Source organism: Rhipicephalus microplus, chromosome X, assembly GCF_043290135.1.
Source record: "Rhipicephalus microplus isolate Deutch F79 chromosome X, USDA_Rmic, whole genome shotgun sequence".
Lineage (NCBI taxonomy): Eukaryota > Metazoa > Arthropoda > Arachnida > Ixodida > Ixodidae > Rhipicephalus > Rhipicephalus microplus.
Window position 1 is genome coordinate 274,800,868 of NC_134710.1, and position 19,732 is coordinate 274,820,599.

Consider the following 19,732-nt stretch of genomic DNA (forward strand, 5'->3'; position numbering starts at 1 on the left):
TGATGACCGAGATGCATTTAATACCTCATGCCACATGCGTACTTTGCAAACTGACTTGGCATTCAGCTCAGCAGTGCCACAAAGACAGAAGCATTCACAATCAGCATCTTGTGAAGGAAAGTCTTCTGCAGAAGCGTCTAGTGTTAATCAATTACAAGATCGAAGTGACGTGAATCCTGTATGCAACCTCACTGCCAACAATGAAAACAGAAGCACAGGTGCGACTTCTGATGACACTAGTAATCTTCAGGCAACCACCAACAATGAACGATTTATGAATACAGAATATTCAAGTGCACGAAACCCCGCACATTGTTTTGTGCCGGAAACATCTGCATTGGTTCACGTCGTTGAAGCCTGCGAAGGACTTGCTAAGAATCCTGACACAGCACGATCAATGTCACACCACAAGCAAGTCGACGAAACCAAGAAACTACAACGTCAACGTATACTTCAACATTGTCAACTACGAAAGCAAACCTCATCGAAACCACTTTTAAGGCTCAAAGAACATTGCAAAAAGACCCATCGTCGTGGATACATTCTCCACCAAAGATCAAGAATGTGCCTTCCATCAAACCATCTGCGACATCGCCATAGGAAAATCTCCAAAAGCCACAAAAGCACCCCTTGTACTCGGCAGAAACACAGGCAGCACCCAATCAACCTCGATCAACGCGCACGCAAGCTGCCTGCACGACCTGTGCCAAGACGAAGAATTCCATGCCTACGATATCCAAACTGTCCATTCTGCAAGGCGTTCGAACCTCGTTTGTTCTTCACAAGAATGCCAGCTGCGATTTCCGCTATCTCCACGTCCAAAGCATTCTTGTGTTATCCAGGACGCAACCATCAGCCTCGCCCACCAGAACTCCTGCGTTAACCGGACTGCTGCACTCTTTCGTGAAGCTTTGCGAGGTTACGGAACACCACGAAGCCATGAAACCAATTGTGCATTTTGACATTTGTGACTTCTCAAACTCTCCTTGTGTACTTTTCCTTGTTCGTAATCCATGCCTTTTTTCAGGGGGGAGGGGGAATCGTGTGACGTATGAAGCGATGATTGGTAGAAGCCGAGAAGGAAGAAGTGAGATGGAATAAACATGGCGTATGAGCCAGGCCACGTCTCCCAGTCATCGTAGCGTCACATATATATATATATATACATACGGGGAAGGATGCGCTAGCCTCCTCTTTTTGCGGAGTGAACATCGCCTTTCCGGCCGGGGTCGTCTGCGCACGCGCTGATCTTGTGAGCGAATAAGGGGAGGGAAGCGCTTATAGTTGCCGCGTTATCGCAGCAACAATCAGCGCGCAGCTCTTGCCACTACAGCAGGCGGGAGCTTCTACGGGTTGCGCTCTCAACACGAAAAAATGGTGCCAAAAGTGTACTTGAAGCGGCCGTCCACATATAGATGCGCTTTACGCACAACAAAGTGCCACCAGCAGTGACACACGACATACAGCCCTTAGTACCAGCATATGCTGCCCACGGGAGGTGGTTCTCATGAACGCAGTCACTACTCATGAGCCTTGTGGTCATCTACTGTGGCCGCGCCGCAGGAAACTTGGTGAATTTGCGAGGCAATAAGCTTCTTTAGTGACTCCATTTTATGGTTACTTGAAAAAGTGTTGCAGGGCCCATTTAATGTTGTCTTAGCCTTCAGAGTAGTGGAGAGAGAGAGCGTGTGGCTGTGTGGTTGCATGTGGCTGTGCAGTTGATTTGTGACATGCAGGAACTCTGCTGCACACTATTTTCTAGTTCTTGCACAGCATAGCTCCATATTCTGTGCTGTCCCTGACGTCTACCGGTACCAGAGATTGTGTTTTTTTTTTTTTTGACGTTGAGTAGTAAGTAACAAGTATAATTAGCCATAGAGACAACAGCACTAAATACGAAGAGACATAAAAATGCAAGGAGCTCTCATCTTGTAAGTGATCTTTAGGAAACATGGGATGTCACCGACACGGCTGGTATTTGCGAATGCAATCCCAATCAACGAGAAAAAAGACATTGCCGCTAGTTTCTGGATATCACACAGCTCACTCTCCATGATCCCGAACTTGGAAAGAAGCTGCTGAATCTTGGTACTATCACAAATCATCGGGTGTAAGAGACAAAAGTGTGCCTAAATCGAAATAGGGGTCGATCAGAAAATGACAATATCATGCCCTGCTAATAAGAAACACCTTGTATAAGTGCAAGAACTGCCCCTCCGTGCACGTCTCTGATAAAGGGGTTCAAATGGACAGCATAAATTAGTAGAGCTGTGCACATATCAAAATTTTGGACGTGAAGTGATTTCAAATATTGAAGTGTGAGTTCAAATCAAATCGAATATCTCTCAAGTATTTCTTGAATATTTTTCCAATCGTTCAAATCGAAAATCTGGAAAATAAAAAGTTGTAGAGGATTCCTAAGTGTATTTTTATGAGATACAGTAACATGAAAGTGTTTCTTCTTGCTAGGTTGATGAAGTGCTGGCGGGGTGGTATTTCATAGTTTTCTAATCAAAAATGAAACAATGCAGAGGCCCAATTGTATTAGTACATGATTTGGTGCAACTGAAGTGTTGCGTACAACACTTTACAAGTCAAAGGCCATTTCTTCAGTCTCTCCTCCTCTTTTAACTTTTGTGGAAACCAAGTGAATGGCAGACAAAGTTGTGCTTTCTTCGAGTAAGGAGTTCCAAGCCTGCCTCGTAGATGCCAATATACAAGAACATTTAAAATTTTGGATGCTAAAAATCTTTGGTGTTCAATTTTTCAGACTTCTTGCCCGAATTTCAGGTACAAAACAGTATTATTTGAGCCCCCATTTCTGCCACATCTATCACCTTCATGTCGAAATGAGCATTTTCTGGAGTCAGTATCCTTGCGACTGTAGCAGAGCCTCAAATACAACTTTTTCGCAATATGAGAATGTGATGAGGTGAAGCATAATAAAAATCCAAAGGGGTCAATTTTAAAGTGATCTTGACTGCATTTGTCTTTGGGAAATTCGAGTAGTTCAAACGTTAAAATTTCCATTACAAATTGAATTGAATAGCAAATGCTATTCGAAAAATATTCGAAATTTCGAATATCTACCCACCCCTGTACATTATCAGTGAAAACAATCTGAACAGGCATCTTTACCACAAATGAGTTATCTTCAGGGAGGGTTGGGCTGCAGCAGATTTTAACAAACCAGCCATTTTTGTTTCAATTATTATTTAGTTACACTTACCAGCTGCATCACTACAAGCTCCGTAAAATTATGGGGCATTCAGTGATGAAGCAAACTTGAAAGAATGTGTTCTTTGAAATGAGTGGAAAGCAAGTGGTTCACTCTAGTGAACATATTAGCATCGGCGTCAAATCACTCCAGGCAACAACTGAGGTTTGGATGACAAGCTGCTACAGCTGAACAGGCAAAATAGTTTCACTTATCCCGTATAACCACAGTGCACTATATCTGCATACTTCTTTAGTTCAAGCTTGATATTTGGCAATTTGCCGGATATTAGGTTCAATAAAATTTGCTTTTTTATGTTACTAAAAATAGGTGTTTTCTGCTTCCACATTATTCAGACATTCTTCTGCCATTTCTTGTGCAAAGAAAAAGAAGCTTTCAACAACTATATTTTGCATAAACGGTCGCATTTAATTATATCAAGTTCAATAAAACGAAGTTCCATTGTTTACTGACTCTGTTATATCAAGGTTTAATCAACTTTTCAGAAAGACTGCCCACTCTAATAATAATAACAACATCTGAGATATTATGCCCCCAAACCACGAGATGATTATGAGACGCCGCAATGGAAGGCTACAAAAAATTGTACAAGTTGGCGTTGTTTATTGTGCACCGAGATCGCACAGTACCGGGGCCCTTGCCATTTCGCCTCCATCAAAATGCGACCGTCGCAGTGGGGATCAAACCCGCGACCTTCAGGTCAGCAGACAAGTACCGTAGCCACCGTTTCACCTAGGTTATGGTGGCTAGAAGGGGAAGTGTGATGAACAGGCAGAAAAAATTGGCCGCCATTCGCGTGAGTGCCGTGGAGTGGCACTGCAGTCAGGGGCACCGTGAGCGATCGCGGCTGTTCTGTGCGCTTGGCCGGGACAACGCTTCACTGCAGTGGAAACGTGTTACCGAATTATATACAACTTTAACTGATAATGCAGTTTTTTACATACCTGCCAAGTTCAAGGATTCTGAATCCGGGAAATTTCCGCAAAGAAGGGGGGGGGGGGGAGCATTAAAAAAACACAACAAACAAACAAACAAAAAACATCACGAAAAACAAAAAGGGGTGGGAGGGGGGTCTCAATCGCAAGTGCCAACATCAGCCTTGCAGTCTTATAGTGGCTAAAAGTGGCCGAACACATGAGGATAGAGTTTTTCACTAAGGTGAGAGTCTCAAAGGATCAATACAACTAGCAGAATCTATTTCAGTCAAAACAACTTGCGTGTGTCTTCCTGGGACACATGTGAACGGACGGGACAGCGCAGCTGGCTGCCGCGAAAGCGCGGGTCAAACCTTTGCTCACTTCTAGATTATTTTGACAGGAACGCCAAAACGTGTCTGGCCCCTTTTTATTGCGACAGCAATTATATGTACAGTCCAGGCTGTTTTTTTTGCCATCGCCACCGCCGCCGTCCTTCACCGTATATGTATACGTATCTATATATAAACACTCAAAGAAAAAAAGCCACCCGCGCTCGGCGCCGAGCTTGTCGCAATGCACCGACGCGAGCTTATCTCTCACGTGTACTTTGCCCCATGGATGGATGCCTGTGCGCACACGCTTATCCTTTGGTGGGGGAATCGTGTGCCTTAGGCTTTCACTGAAACGAATGCGTTAGTTGCCAGGCCCACAAAGGTAACTTCGGTCTCTGCCCAGGCCCCTTTTGCAAAAACAGCGTGCTTTTCATATACAGCGATGTATAACAACTGGGACATTTGTCAATTTGTACTCATCCGTACATATGATTACGTATCGTGCATCGTTTTTGTTTAAACAGCGCATTACGTGTTGAGCAATAAACGCTGCTAGTTCGCTCTCATCCTGCGAATCGTTTTTGTACGTCATTTGTGTGTGAGCAGCGCGCTGCACATTTAGATCTGCTTGCCGTTCTCAGCGTTACATTCCAAGTTGCTGCTGTCGCATATATTGCTTTGCCCTTGCGGCGAAACTGTAACTTTTTTTATTTTTTACGTATTTACTGCCTTTAACTTACTGCTGCGTGCCCTCGGAGCTCATAGATAGCTATCGTGTCGCCACGACCATGGTTTGTTTGCGCGGCGGTTGGGGCAAACAGTGGTTCATTTTACAATCCTCATGCGCTTGGCTGCGCACGGGCCTTTAAAACTAAGTCGTTTTATGCCATCTGCAATAGCATCTGTTGCAGGTTTGTCCGCAGAGTTTGTGAAAAGCAGCATTGCTTTGACTGGTTGAGCGCACACTTTCGGGGTTCTCTTATGTCGTTGCCATACATGATCGTGTCAAGAGCGACCGCGTTTTTGTCTTCAGCGGTTGCGGCAACGACAATCACACGCACTGTAATGCGTCGGTCGCACGCATACTTCCGAAGCTTCGAGTACGCTGCTCTCGGCCTTTGTTCGACCGTTTCCGTACTAAAGTTTGTATCACCTGCCGTGATCAGGAAATGTGTTCGGAACATTCGAATGGAGGCCCAATGAAGATAGTAAAATTTGGCTGGGGAATTTAAGAATCCGTATCTGCCGCGGTTTCGCATCACTGAGATTATACTGTACGTTTACATGAACGCCTCTTGAACTCATTTATAATAAAATCGAGTAGGTTCGAAAAGCCTGGAGTGGATTTAGCTGCTTTTTTGTCAATGCGGCCAGATCAGGCAAAGAAGTTTTGATTTCCGGGAGATTTTCATGACAACCGTACAACCGTAGAAAACGGTCAAAATCCGAGAGTCTCCCGGCCAATCCGGGAGACTTGGCAGGTATGTCTTTAGCATCGCAGAGCTTATATAGCGCTACTGTTACCGCGGGATTTTCAAATACAAGGTACAGAGTCAAGTTATCTTTCAACAGAAAGCAAATAGCTAGGCCTTTTGGGAATGCCACATTGATGCACTACTAGGGCGAAAGTGCAGTTTAATTACGCAGCTGCGTGCTTTGCTCATTTCATTCGTAGGCCTCCATACGCATGAAAGGAGATAACTTGGTTCACACCAGTCAAATCAGTATTAAACCATAGCACACGTGGTAATCCAATGTTTGGCAGTTATTTCATGCTCCTCCCTTTAACAACAAGCGAGCAAAAAGCAAATATTTGAAGGTCGTTTTGAGGCCCTTGATTGGCCGTGGCCGCCATGTTGCCTCAGCTCGCCTCGCCATTGGCCCGATGCTCGCTCCGGGAGATCGTCGTCTGCTGCTTGTGCGTCGCGAGGACATGGCTCTCAAAAATCGCCACTTCGTGACGTGTTCACGGCTTGATAATCACTTAAGATATAACTACGCTTTAGTTACGAGCAGTAAGCGGATGCGCTTACTGCTCGTAACTAAACTTATGCAGCAGTGGTGCAGCAAGTCATATATACATCCATTCATTTCTCTGACCTGATGCCTTCCTTCATGACCATTAAAAGGAGTGCATCTAGAAGTATACATATCGAAAATAAACAGTGCTCTTCAGCTGCATATATGCACATGTCTCTCTCGAATTCCTTGCCTCAATGCACTGCAAGTTCACAATACACCTTAACAGCTTAACCCAAATTTTGCATTGTGAATATCATAATGTGTCAGCGCATTTTTGTCTCTGCTTCCCTCCAAGGCCACTCCCTCATTTCCTGCTCTTTGCTCTCATGGTGACAGCAGGCAGAAATTGGTTTTAAGTAAAGCTAGCATCATCCTCGCCCACTTCAATTCACATCTTCGTCCCCACTGTGTGGCCATATCGTTGCCACAATGCTTTTCACTAGTAGGTACATTGAAATGAAACGAAAAAAGAAGCAGAAAAACAATTTCCAGCAAAGGCAGTGTTATAAACGTTATAAAAATATTTGTTGACACCAAATAAAACACAAGGCATAGCAAGGTACCTTTGGTAAGGTCTATCACTTGTTTGTTATCTTCTAGTTCATCTTCTTCTGTAAACACCTGGACAAAGAATACAACAAAAACATGAATACATATATTCTGCTCCAAAAGCAACATGCATATAATGAAATTACTAATGAAAAGCTTATGCTTTGAGGTTCAGCTAAATTTTAAAAGCTAAAAACAATATGAGCCCACATATACAGATTTCATCCAAGAGAATATATGGCCAGATTAAAACATTTGAATGAATGTCAAAAAAATTTTCGATCATGACTTACTCATTACAAATATAACTGTTTTACATATGTGTTTCTACAATGCTCTGAATTTAAAGAAAAATGTCAACTCAATATCACACTAGTCATGCAATACTTCACACATAATGACAGATAAAAAAAAACACTACTTCTCCCGAATACATGGAGATAAAGAATATTTGTAAAGACTGTAAAGAATCAAGCTTAAGACATTGTGTTGTTTACCTCTTCATATCCTTCGTGTGTTCCTGAAGTCAGGTTTCTTAGGACCTTGAGCTCTGACGGAACCATTGAAACATCGCATGAAAGTAAGGAGTTTATGTTAGGAGGAGGCAAAAAGCACCTGGAAAAAATAAAAGTGCTGTTCAGTAGGCAGACTGCAGATAAAAAATGATAAAAAAAGAGATGATGATGATAATGGAATGGTCATATTTTCTGGCACAAGGATCAAATGTGAACAAAGAGCACAATGCCAGTGTGTTCCAATGAGTTGCTCATGACAGTTATATTGCAATATCGCACTGTGGCTTGGAGAAGGACTAGACGAAAAAGATGGACAACTGACATGAATATGCATCAAATCTGTGAGCTATTCTAATAAGTGACGAGAGGTTTTGTCAGGAGTGGCAGATTCCCTAGGCGCATTTAATTTGGTGGAGCTTGTTAGATCTGGCCCATTCCCCAAATGCTACTAATATTTCACCAACTGTCTGCATAGGAATGGTCTTGGATTTGTGAGGGAGACAGTTATAAAAGAGTTTGTAGCTTTTATTCTAGATGAGGCAAGTTTTTCAGCAAGCATATTACCGTTGATTCTTCTATGAACAGGAATTCAGCATATGATAACATGTTTTAACACACATAAAAAAAGGTTGCACTGAATACAGAAGTGTGCAATAAGGCAGCCTGCTTATGTTTCGGGATTTTCGCCATACGAATTGGCCAAGTCTGTGACAAGACACTTAAAGGGACACTAAAGCCAAATAACAATTTATGTGAAAGCTCAATGTATGACAACAAAACTACAATAATATCAACAGCAGTACCCTACTTACCGAGAAATTGAGGTAAATGCACAAGAACACATGCGCCGCGGTAGGACATTCTCAAAATGATCCTGTTGACATCAGGCGGACCACCTACAATTAATCACTAGTAATCGATCTAGCTGCACTAAATAAAGAACTTTCTGTGCATCAAGAGATATGATAAAATGCTGCTTTTTCGTTTCTATTTGATTCATGGAAAAAAGAACCACTGGACGTTACTATGGGGAATGGCCCGAGTGATTCAAAAACTAAATTTTGGCGTAGTTACACTGGACATCTGGTGCCATCTAGCGGGGTGCAGTTGAATAAAAAAAATGTCTGAAATTTCGAAGCCAATGATGGGTTATTGATCAATGGATGTTGTTGCTGCTGTGGCTCTCGCTGCATTCAGTCTGCTGCTACTAGCGCAGTAAAGCCGGGCAATGTTGTGCACGGCGACAGTGACATGAGTCAGTCTGGTATCCGCTTCTTGAGGCGGCTAATTTGAAGTGCTCTAGTTCAATGTGGACCACTAAAACGTGATTTTATTTCAAAATAGGCACTTCCTTGGCACAAAAGTAACACTGCGAGGCTTCTAGACTGCTATTTCAACAATTAACGGCGACTTAATAGTTGCCTTTAGTGTCACTTTAAATTCATTCATGCTCGCCGACACCACTGGCACATCACATAACGTGAGAAATCTAAGAAAGTGGCCGTTTTGCTGACAGTCAATATTTTTCACCAAAAAAAATCTAAATACACTTTTGTAGGAATATTTGACCAGTATAAAATTATATATGGTTTCTCTTTTGTACCCTTTAACAATTTAGCTGGAGCTCCTCTGCAGTTTTACATGAGTCACTACCGTACAGAGAGATGTTGACTGAAAAGACACTAAAAAGCAAAAAAAAAAATTCGCATATGAGTGGAGTACAATTTCCCAATCCTGAAAACACCACTTTTACTGCAACACGAAACTTACTAAGCGAGAAAACGCTCGAAAAGAAAACGCAGGCAGAGACGCTACCTTGAAATTCCTACACCAAACACCATGATGTATATTTTTAAGATGTGTACTGAATCTTGCGTAGCTTCCAATCATTGAAAATGAAGTGCGTTGTAATCTGCGGGTGTCATAAACTTAGCATACAAAGTTACAGAAAATTTCATCAACCCAATGCCATTAAAATATCGAATTTCGGAATTTCTTACGTCACTCAAGGAGATTTTGGCGCGAAATTCAAAAATGAACCTTCAACCTTGATTTTCTCCACTAATAATAAACTTACGATAGTGAAAAATGTGGCATTAGAGTTCTCAGAGTGCAGTTTGTCAATCTAAATGAAGCTGTCGTTCTCCTTTATTGTCCCTTTAACCTATTGGCACCTCTTTAGAGCTGGACAGAGCAGCCCCTCCTCGGAATACACAAGTAGAACAAACCTACATTATGGGCTACCTACAAACAATATTTGCTTTATGAAAAATAACCATCATTACATTTCTCTTAGGCAGCTGCACAGATGTGATAAAATCTCAGGAAAAATGCAAAACAGCCTTATCTCAATGGTTTCTGGTTCTTTACAAGAAAGGGCAGAAACAAAAAAATTCAGAAGCCCTACCTCTATCGGAAAAATTTGGGGTGTGGGGCAAGCTTGGTGTACGTACAACTGACTTACTATTTTTCTTTGTTTATTCCAATCATGAGCTCCTTCCCTTCATGGCAGAGTCTGAACGGCTATGAATAGTTGAAGGCAAGACGTGAGGAAGCTCCTACGCAGTTCACAGTGCGCCTAGCGATAATGTGTGCTAGAGTAGGGTAGTGTGCTAACTGAAGCTTATGCAATGCCCCATTTTACGCCCCACCTACGAGTTGATCCCACTACCATATACAATGCAAGCGACTGCGCAGCTGCTGTAAGTGTGAACACCAATTTTCCCCTGCTTCAAACAAAAACTGTTCATAGCCATTTTCATTCAGTCTCCTTTTTTTTCTTTACATGAGCATAATAGCACTTTGACTATTGTTCTGCTACATTAGGTAGCGATAACCATTAGCGCAATCAGTGGGAGAAGAGTGCAAGACATGCTAAGTGCCAGTTTTGTATTGCCATAATAAGCTTTTGCTTCAGAAAAAAATGCACATCTCTACATTGCACTACCTTTATAGAGCAAACAGATTGGTATCTCCATGACCACTAATTTAGTAACATGCAACAGGGTGGCATGATAACGGCTCACAATGCTCCATGAATAAGCTGACATTTGTACAGAATAGCAGCTTGAGTGAGGTCCAACTAGCTATCAATTCTATGTTCTCTGCGGGTGCTTTTATGCCAATTTGACCCTTATGCCGATTTGTGAAATACAACAGCCAGGGATTTCGATTCCAGTGATCATGACTTTTTCCCTCGCATCATGTGCATAACCTGCTATATACAAAAGCTTTCTTTTCCCAGTAATTTCACTTTGCAAATGTAACAAATGTTAAGCACTTGAAAATAATGACAATAAAGAATAGTACAACACCGGCGGTCATGCCCATGCTGTGTCCTTCTTCATCCTCAAGTTTTTTTTTCCTAACCCTCAGCATTTGTTACAATACTTCATAAGCAAGGCTGAACACTGGTCTACCCTTGGAGGCAAAAAGTAGAATTTCATGTAGAGATTGAAAACTTCATGCTATAACTAGTAGCACTGCGCTTAACGCCGGCACTACGTTCACTTTGCCTTGATGTAGCAAGGGCAGCCTGCAAAAGGTCAGACAAATAAGCTGTCACACAGGCACTGGGTTCAACGCGGAGCCTTTTCCTAGATGCAGAAGCCTGAGCCAGCTGTCAGAGGACAAAAACATATTGGAGATTCATTCACACAATGAGACATGTGTCGGCTACAATAAAAGTCCAGGAACTACTCAACACATCACAATGCATACCATTTTATTCATTCATGAAGACCTATGAAGTGTCCAACATTTAGAGGCTCTGGGTTTGAAGTTGGAGGCAACTAATGACTGGTTAACTGTTAACATAAGCAGGCTATGTTATAACATATTATTGGTGAAAAAAAAAAAACAAGCAAGGACTTCATAGTGCCAGAATTGTTGTAAGCATAAATGACAGTAGATTAAAAAAATAAAGGCTTGTTTCAGAATATAATTAAATAAGAATGAAAAAAAAATGTAATATAGACAATGCTGAAATTCAAGGCGTGAAACATCATTCGATTGTACCTTAAAAAAAAAAAAAAAGAAGGCTCCGTGGCAACCCTGATTGCCCCTCATTTCGAAATGGATGCAAATAAACATTTCCATCATCACGGACGCCAAGGCCTTTCAGGCTTCAACTCCATTTATTGATATTACAGTAATACAGTGCACTCAGTATGATGCCTGCTGAAACCGGCAAGGAGGTGAAAAACTCTGCCACAGCTCGGCTGTTCAATGACAGGGAGACTTTATATGCACAGGGAGACTGACGAAAATTACTCAAGCATTCGCAGATGACGGGGCTTGCGGGAAACCTAGCATGGTCTTCTAACGAAATGGTTCAAAAGTTTTTAAAGGTGCTAAACTGTTCTATGACACAAGAGGTGCCTTCATTTGAGCAAGCACATGGGCAGGTCCTCAAATGGGCAAAGCCAGTACGGTATACTCTCGGTAAACGGCAATCCGTTAAAAGTAACTGCTGCTTAAATGGAACGAGTGCTTCTGGCAAGATTGGTTTTGATCTTGCATTCTGCACCCCTGGTCATCTCCCAGTAAATAACACTGCTGTGAAATAGAACACATTTTTCTGGTCCCTTCAAGTTCTCTTTAATATTAGGAGAGTCTACTGCAGTTTGAAGGGGCTGTCCTGCCTGCATAAAATACCAAATGAATCATTTGATTTATTTTGTTTATTTGTTTAATAACAGCACAAGTGACATCATATTCAGAGCATGAGAGTAAGCAGAACTGCTCCCATTTTCCAACTGAAAGTGTGCAAGTGACTACACTGAGGTTAACAATGAATATAAGGAAAATAAAATATGGGTAGTTTGCAGAACTTTAGCAAGAATAAAGCAGCAGTAAACCCAAATTCTTTTAGCAACTATCCAGAGTTTTTGAGAGAAATGTGCACATCACTGTGTATTCTACTTTAGAAAATGTTGTAAAGTGCTCACCTTTGCGAATTATGTAAGCAATGTGTGTTAGAGCCTTCCCAAATATCATCCAAGATTTCGTTAGCATGATTCTCAGCATCAGGTATCACTGGTGGAATGCCAAATGGAAACTGCATTTACCAAGAAACAGTCTTTCTTATATACAGTATAACAGATTTTCAGCAACTGCAACTCATTCTTTTTTATGGAGGCTTAATTTTATTACAATAATAGACTGTTCAATAAAATGTGAATAAACATTTGAATAAACACTTTTCAGGCAAAGTGTTGTATGAAACATGTCGTCTTATGCACCTTCAAGTGCTGCAGTACCACACCACAGTCAATGTAGTACTACTACTAAATAGGATGTTTTATGCATGCAGTCATTATAGAGGAGCCTGCCAATGACCCTTAATGAAGCAATTTTCTGAAAGTGGGGAGTTGGGCAGGTTGTTGCATTATTTTGGTGCACTACAGCACAGAAAACACACATCGGACAAAACACAAATGACAATCGGTGCTTGTCGTCGTCATTTGTGTTCCGTCCTTTGATTTTTTCTGCACTGTAGTGCACCAGAATCAATTTCCGTCACAGTTATCACATCTCGTTTCACCCAGCTGCCAGACCAGAATGTTATTTTAACATTTTTTTTAACTTAAATTGTGGTGTTTTATACAGAAAAACAACTACCGTAAATTCCCAAACCAGCACACCTATCTGAGCGACCACCCCCTTCCCTTTTGCGAGAGACTTGAAACAAGTACCAAATGATCAAGAAAGTGCACCTCATTATTGTTTTTTTTTTCTGAAAAATTTGGAATTTTCTACTGGTTTAGTAGCCTGAAAACATCTAAGAAAAAGCAATTTATGTCAAAATAGGTCCCATAAGAAAATATTTAGCGACTTACTGGCGAATCAAAGAGATTAGAACACTGTTCAGGTTCGATATCAACATCGGTTCCACCCCACAGCTCCTTGAAGCGCAAATGTTGTGGGAGACTTTCCATGATGTAGCAATCTTTTATCCTGAAACTGTAGCAATGGTACATGAGCATGTTAATCACAATGCCAGATATGTACATAGCAGTGGCATACCTTGCTCTTTTATTAAGCCCCAAAGCCAAAGCTAGAACATCTCTTTAAGTTTACACCTAGGCTAGCATAACTTTGACATTCTCTTTTCATCTCAAAATTCGTGGCAATGTTTTTTCCAGGAATTCGTTCTTTACTTTTCAATAACACACTAGCGTTGAAACTCAACATGTAGCAATTATCACTATTTTTTTTTATCCCCCAATTGGCAAATGACTGCAATCTCAGACCATGGGCATCAGCAGGATGTTATCTTGGAAAGAGGGGGGGTGCAAACTTCTGTTGCATTATAGCTGGGGGAGGGAGCAGTGCTGGTGTACCTTGGGTGGCGGGCATGTGCTGGTGAGGCCTGACGGGGGCAAGTGCCCCTTTGCACCCTCCTGCCGACGCCCATGCCTCAGACTTACCTTTTCAAAATATAGTCCTGAAATAAGTGGTAATGAGAACTTTGAAACATAACTGAAGTGCTATTTTCCACCATTCTATCATGCCCAAACCCTATAAGCTCTAGTAAAAAAACTGTCAAGTGTCAAGGTGTCCTAAATTATTCACAACAGTAGTCTAGTAATGTACAAATAAATAAAATAAACAAGTATTAATTCTACATGCAGTACTTAAGCCACCTTAGTTCACAGACAAGCTGAAAAAGTATGATAATTGAAATTGAAGGGCTTTATGGATGTTCCCCAGTTAGACAACCAGTGCTTCACCATATGAAAAATGGTGAAAAAAAAGTGATCACAGCAACTAAAAAAAAAAGGCACTCTGCACTATAAGTACATGCCTGCTCTTACATTTGTTAATGGTGTTACGATACCAGATTTGTGGCTTGCATGTTCTTTGTTCGAAACAGTCCTTATTGCTCCAGGTAGCCTGACACAAACTCGGAGATTCATGTATTCTTTTTGAAATATTTTAATATCTCATTATTTAAGTGAGTAATTTTCGGTTTCAGTTTCTGAACACAGAGCCAGACAATGACATCACAGTCTAGCAAGCTTGGTCACATGGGTTCACAAACCTATGACACACATACTAAAGCATCGTCTGCTCCAGCACACATGTGAAAACAACCGTTCAAATGTCTTCAGCCATTGAGCCCGCTGAATATCATTTTCGCAGGCTTGCTTGACAGTGCGAAACATTTTACAAAATGCCAGTAGGCTTGGATAATTCAACAATACACTGAGAAAAGCGAATGTGGATTTGCAGCCAATGCTCTGTAGGCTTGCCCAGTGTAGCGGTATTGTGGGGTCACCACTCATTGCATATCACTCTAATGACATACGACACCATTAAACGTTTTGTTATGGTTGCAACAGTGGTGTCAGTGTCAGCCGCACTAGCTATGGGTCTCAATCGCCAGAATGAGTATTTAGGCACTTCTTGGAAATTATTAAAAATATATGTTAGAGGCACTCGGCAACACTTCTTGAGCATGGTTAGAAAATGCTGCTGATTGGTAGTCAAGGTTCCCGAGAACATGAGAGCCAAACATTACAGTGCGCCGTGCCAATTGGAATTTGCAATTAATTCTCAAAGTCATCTATAAATTGCTGCCTCTTCTCTCTGCAAATGATGCCATACACCCAAATTTCTGCCCCATATACCCATGTCTACAGTAGTTGACCGATTTGAGCATCGTCAGATGCATAATTACTAGCGCTACTGTGGGGTGCCGCCACATGCTCGAGCTCATGATCGCACTGCAATTTAGCCATGCATTCTAGGAAAAACAAGAAAAGAAAGTGCTCAAGGTCATGATGTACACTGAAGAAAAGACACATCATCTTGCTGCCTTGTCATATCTCTCCCTGCATAGCTCTCAGTGCGCTGGCTGGATGAAAAAAAAAAAAAGAAAGCACTTGAAGCATGTGCGAAGTCTCTGTAACTCCGCTCACACTCGCTGGATTCTGAAAATTTTTTCGGCATGTGATTCTGAAACATCATATGCCAATAGTGAGACTATTCCATGATAACTCAGAACAGTGTTCAGGGCCTGTTTAAGTGTTTGCTGTGTCACTTCGTGCTGTGTGACATTACACACAGAGGAAGCCTGCAGTAAGCTTTTTAAAGCTTCAAAATCTGGTCTCAACCCCTTTAAGCCATGGACGGGCTTTTGTACACCATAGGCACCACAATGATTGATATTCATGTCACCAACATGCATATTTAACTTTTTATGCAGTCTTAATGAGAGAAGTGTACCTGGAGCAAGAAACATGTTCTATCTTGAGGTTTAAGGCAAAGAAATAATGAAGACACAGAACATGTCTTCTGCCATCTATCATCCTGCATCATTTCTTTGTATAAACAACATGATATGCAGTTCCAACCAGGACACCAATTCCTTTTCTTGAACCTAATTTAGGTTAGATTTTTTTTATTCCTAACATTCTTTAATAAGAACTGTAAATTATTTCTTTAAAACAACATTCAAGAGATACTTTGCTGTTTTTACATGAATGATATAAAGAACGGTTGAATCAATTCTTACCGACTAAAGAATGCATGAAAGCACACCAGGAAAGCAAGGACTCTAGAAAGGAGGAGCACAAAGTAATAGATCTGGCCCCAATGGTAAAAATTTGCTGTCAAGTTGGCTGAAAACTATGAAATGTAAGTCAGTGCAACTGAAGAGCAAACTTAAAAAAAGAAGGTTGTAACAGTATACACCAAAGTTTACATCACAAACATTAGGCTTTCAAATTAAGCATTAACAAACAAATATTAAATGTATTTATAGAGCTGGTGTTTAAGCCACATTCTATAGCTTTTGAGTTACAAATGGCACTACCCTGTCAACATTATCTTGGGCTGTTATTCTTGCAATTTTGTTACTGTAGCCCCTAAATGATTTATGAAAACAGCTGCACAGATGCACTTATTGTTGCATGACCTTGTTAACTTGATCTCCCGACATATGAAACCAAGAAATCATTCATATAAAAGCCCAACATGACAGCACCCATGAATATAAAATAGAATATTCTATAAAAACTAAATAGAGCTTTTAAATTGACAGGTGTCACAAAATAATGATCTTTAAACTTTCATTAGTTTACTGCACAGTCCATCCTTTAAACAAATTATAAAATAATAGCCATTCTCACCCCCTGCCCTCCCCCCCCCCCCTCAGTACAAAAAGAGAGTTGCCATTCTAACTGCACCTTTATTATTATTTTTTATAGTAAGAAAAAAAAACAGTTCAGCAAGCTGACAAGATGACTACATTGCACTGCGACAGCTACATTTTTGTATCACAACTGAACTTAAGCAGAACTTCAACAAATTACTGGCATGTCATTTGTTGACCGTGTCAGTTATTCACTACACAGATAATACATTTTATTTTATGAGCACAAGTGAGAAAATTATATGTTTATTTAACTCAACATATGGCCTAGTTATAAAATACCACTGCATAATGAAGGAACAAGCCATAAATATACCTATGGTCTAATGACTGGTCATAAGCTGGCAAAGTACTAAAATGAATGCAAAAAATAACTAAGACATTACAAGAAACGATAATTTCTTTTTACCTATGCTTTTTTTACACTCAACAAAACCAGTCTCTGAAGCTCATTCAAGGTGTCACAACGATTTACGACTACCATTCACGGTAGAAAGGTTTACGAACATCTCTGTACACCAAATCATTCACATCAAAGCCGAGACACATAAGCATGGCATGTGACAAACCCACAGGTCTAATCCAAACACACAGAAGTTGGTTTGAAGTTTAGCTCATATGTCTTACGCTCAGGTGCCAACTTGTTTAAAGGCAGTACTGAAAACTGACATACTGATATTAAGGACTAGGAGAGAGCAGAAAGTTTGTTGTGGCACGTAATCGTACCTGCAAATTAAATTTATTTTGAAAAACAAAGTAAATCAACCACGACATGTCCGTAATTGCAACGTTAGTTTGTCTCACGGTTATCGCTATTAATGGCGCACTTGCTGACCCACTTCACTGAAAGCTGCAGTGTTCGACAAGGCCGCGAAAGTGCGTCGTATAATACATTTAAAGTTTACGGCATATTCACTAAAGCCGCCACCACGACCACCAGCTGTTTTTCTCTAGAGGACTGCACGTGGCTAGGACACGTGCTGTCCACGACTAGGGCAGATTGATGTAACAAAAACAAAAAATCTCGGCACAATACAGAACATTTCGTGACAAAATTATTCACAACGTGGCACGAGCTAGCATTATGCACAGCTGCGTGTGCAGTTTTATGCTGTCGCAGGCGGTCCTCGTTCGGGCTGCCAGCCACAGCTCGCTAAACCTAAACCCCACGAGATACTGCCGTTAAAACGTTCACCAAGGCACACAATCACCACACCATCATAAACAATGTCAACGCTCAGCACTAAGCTGATCTTGATTAAAGGGATGGTTGCTCATCATCATGACGTTTTACATCACTGTAGCACAGATTCGGTTTCGTGAGTCTTTTTGCACCTTGAATGGAGACACAGAAATGTACACGTTTCCGCGCATCAGCTGGATCGTTTCGTAGCCATGAAAGTACGATCGAGACGGAAGTAAGCCTCTCCAAAAAAAGACATATATGACTGTCACGCCAAGTGTGCGGTTTGGAAAAACGCAAGCGACGAACATACCACAGCTGATCACCGATGTCAAGTGCACATGCTTCAAGAAACGACGGTCAGTCAATGGATTTATGATTCCGTGTATGTAGTACTTAAAAACTAGAATGCGGAGTGAAATCAGCACTCTTTTTCACCACTGAAAGAATTGAATTGCATTGTGTTCTACAGTGCTAGTACAACGTTTCATACAGAAACACCTAGAGAGGAATTTGGCGCTGTCATCATAGAACACCTACACACTACCAGTTAGAGTAGGGAAACTGTACCTTTGAACATGCAACAAAAACAAGGGTAGCGGTGGCGTTATGAACTAACCCGACCCCACGACCTCTCTATAGATTGGCGACCTGCTCATACCGGTTCTCTCTACGGCTGCGCTTGACTCCAACTTTAAAGGGTCACTTGCTTGTCTAGTTACAAAAGTGTCACGAGAGGCCGCCTCAACTTAACCCCATAGCAGCCGACGCGACAACTTGAAAAGTGCGTAGCTCCGTCGGAATGGTTCCCGCGTTTCGAGTGTTCCGCGGCAGGTATTTTTTTTTTTCTTTTACCGTCGAAACGGTTTTTAATGTGCCGCGGCAGATATATTTTTTTCTTCCTTTAGTAACTTGCGTGATAATCTTGGAATTTTCTGTTTGACTAGTGCGCAGAGACGAGGCCGAGAACGTGAAGTAGGCGCACTGACGGCATGCCTCGGCTCATTGCAGTGGTCCCAACAATTACTCAACGCGGCTGCTGTGTGTGTGCTCTGTGAAAAACTTTCTGTGCCACTATGTGGTGAACATTCACGCGTCTTTTATCGCGACACCAATGGTAATAAAGTCGGCAATGTAATGGGAATGTCAATGGGAGCCCTTCCGTGCGTGACTAGCGGTTCTCACAAGGTGCCGCCATTTAAATAAAAACATTGATGGCACTTGGTTCTTCAGACATGACATTTCAACGTCTTCATGGTCGAGGAGTCTGTCATTTCTCACTGAAGTAGAAACCTGTGAGGACCATTGTAGCTGTGCAATTTATTCCGCCCATTTAAACGAAGAGAAGTGCCGAAATTGCAATGCTCGCATTTTCGTTTCTTGTAGCACATTGAATCATCCGAGTCTCAGTTTCAGAGTTGGAAGCTTTTTAGCGCACGTATTACTACGAGATCACGAATTACACGGAGTACGATTAGCTTTAGGCTTTTTGTAAAGCAGCGTAAGCTACGTATAATCACGACCATTCTTTACACACCATGTTTATGCATTACGTGGACCAGGTTGCTGAACTTACCATACATTTAGCCTGCTACAAGCAGCGGCACTTAATCATTTGTCCTATTGAAACCAGTCCACTTATGTTACTTACAAAGGCAAAATTCAAATGCATTCTCTGTAACTGCAATTGACCCGAATCCTTGTGAAAATATATTTTGCTGCACTTCCCTTAGTAGAGCCTCTTAACTGCTGTGCCCCTGATTAACCCACTAATTAAATGCTTAAGCCCAATATTTTAGAAAGTCTTTTATGTTAT

At 41.4% G+C, this 19,732-nt stretch overlaps 1 protein-coding gene across 9 annotated transcripts in view; it reads right to left on the reverse strand.

Annotated features, from left to right (window-relative positions):
- Window positions 1–18,497, reverse strand: part of tst (superkiller complex helicase subunit twister) — a 220,426-nt gene extending 201,929 nt beyond the window's left edge. For 3 of the 9 annotated variants that reach the window (XR_012887328.1, XM_075879179.1, XM_037413992.2), the window contains exons 1-6: window positions 18,230–18,496; window positions 16,095–16,136; window positions 13,414–13,537; window positions 12,523–12,632; window positions 7,556–7,673; window positions 7,073–7,130 (exon numbers count right to left, since the gene is read on the reverse strand). Coding sequence is in view for 8 of the 9 variants with exons in the window: in XM_075879179.1 (XP_075735294.1) it covers window positions 7,073–7,130; window positions 7,556–7,673; window positions 12,523–12,632; window positions 13,414–13,512 (385 nt within the window). In the remaining variant the exon portion in view is untranslated. The other 6 variants (XM_075879184.1, XM_075879181.1, XM_075879182.1 and 3 more) reach the window with 6 other exon arrangements.
- Window positions 18,498–19,732: the final 1,235 nt, after the last annotated feature.